The sequence below is a fragment of the Penaeus monodon genome, chromosome 24 (genome assembly GCF_015228065.2).
Source record: "Penaeus monodon isolate SGIC_2016 chromosome 24, NSTDA_Pmon_1, whole genome shotgun sequence".
Lineage (NCBI taxonomy): Eukaryota > Metazoa > Arthropoda > Malacostraca > Decapoda > Penaeidae > Penaeus > Penaeus monodon.
This window is the reverse complement of record NC_051409.1, coordinates 15134789-15135157: the sequence shown is the minus strand read 5'-3', so window position 1 is coordinate 15135157 and position 369 is coordinate 15134789. Positions and strand designations below refer to the sequence as shown.

General features: G+C 41.5%; 1 protein-coding gene across 1 annotated transcript in view; it reads left to right on the top strand.

Moving 5' to 3' along the window:
• LOC119588624 (membrane-bound transcription factor site-2 protease-like) overlaps nucleotides 1–369 on the top strand; it is a gene marked incomplete in the record, with an annotated part of 11650 nt that overhangs the window by 2919 nt on the left and 8362 nt on the right. The window contains 1 exon segment of the mRNA XM_037937263.1: nucleotides 145–293. Coding sequence (XP_037793191.1) covers nucleotides 145–293 — 149 coding nt within the window.

The following is a 369-nucleotide window of genomic DNA, read 5'->3' as shown; positions in this document are numbered from 1 at the left end:
GCCTTTAATTCAATGAGTAGGGTCAACAGGTAAGGCTAAGCACATGTAGTAATTACCCTGATAATTAAGGGCCATAATATCAGCTGACTTATTACATTATTACCTGTGATTCCTCTCCTCTCAAAGCCATTCCTCTCATTCCAGTCATGCCTCAACATTCCGTACATGTATTTCTTGGAGAATGTAGGGCTCACAGTGCGTCCTCTACAGCTCCATTGGTTCACCACGGCATTTAACAGAGCGGTGACCAAGTGGGCATTATGGAGGCCCAGGTTCTTCAAAATATGGTTCACGTAAGTGAATTCTTGTGCGTTGTATGTGAGGTTGATTGCTAAATTTACATAAGATGTTGATACTTAAAGTCTTTCA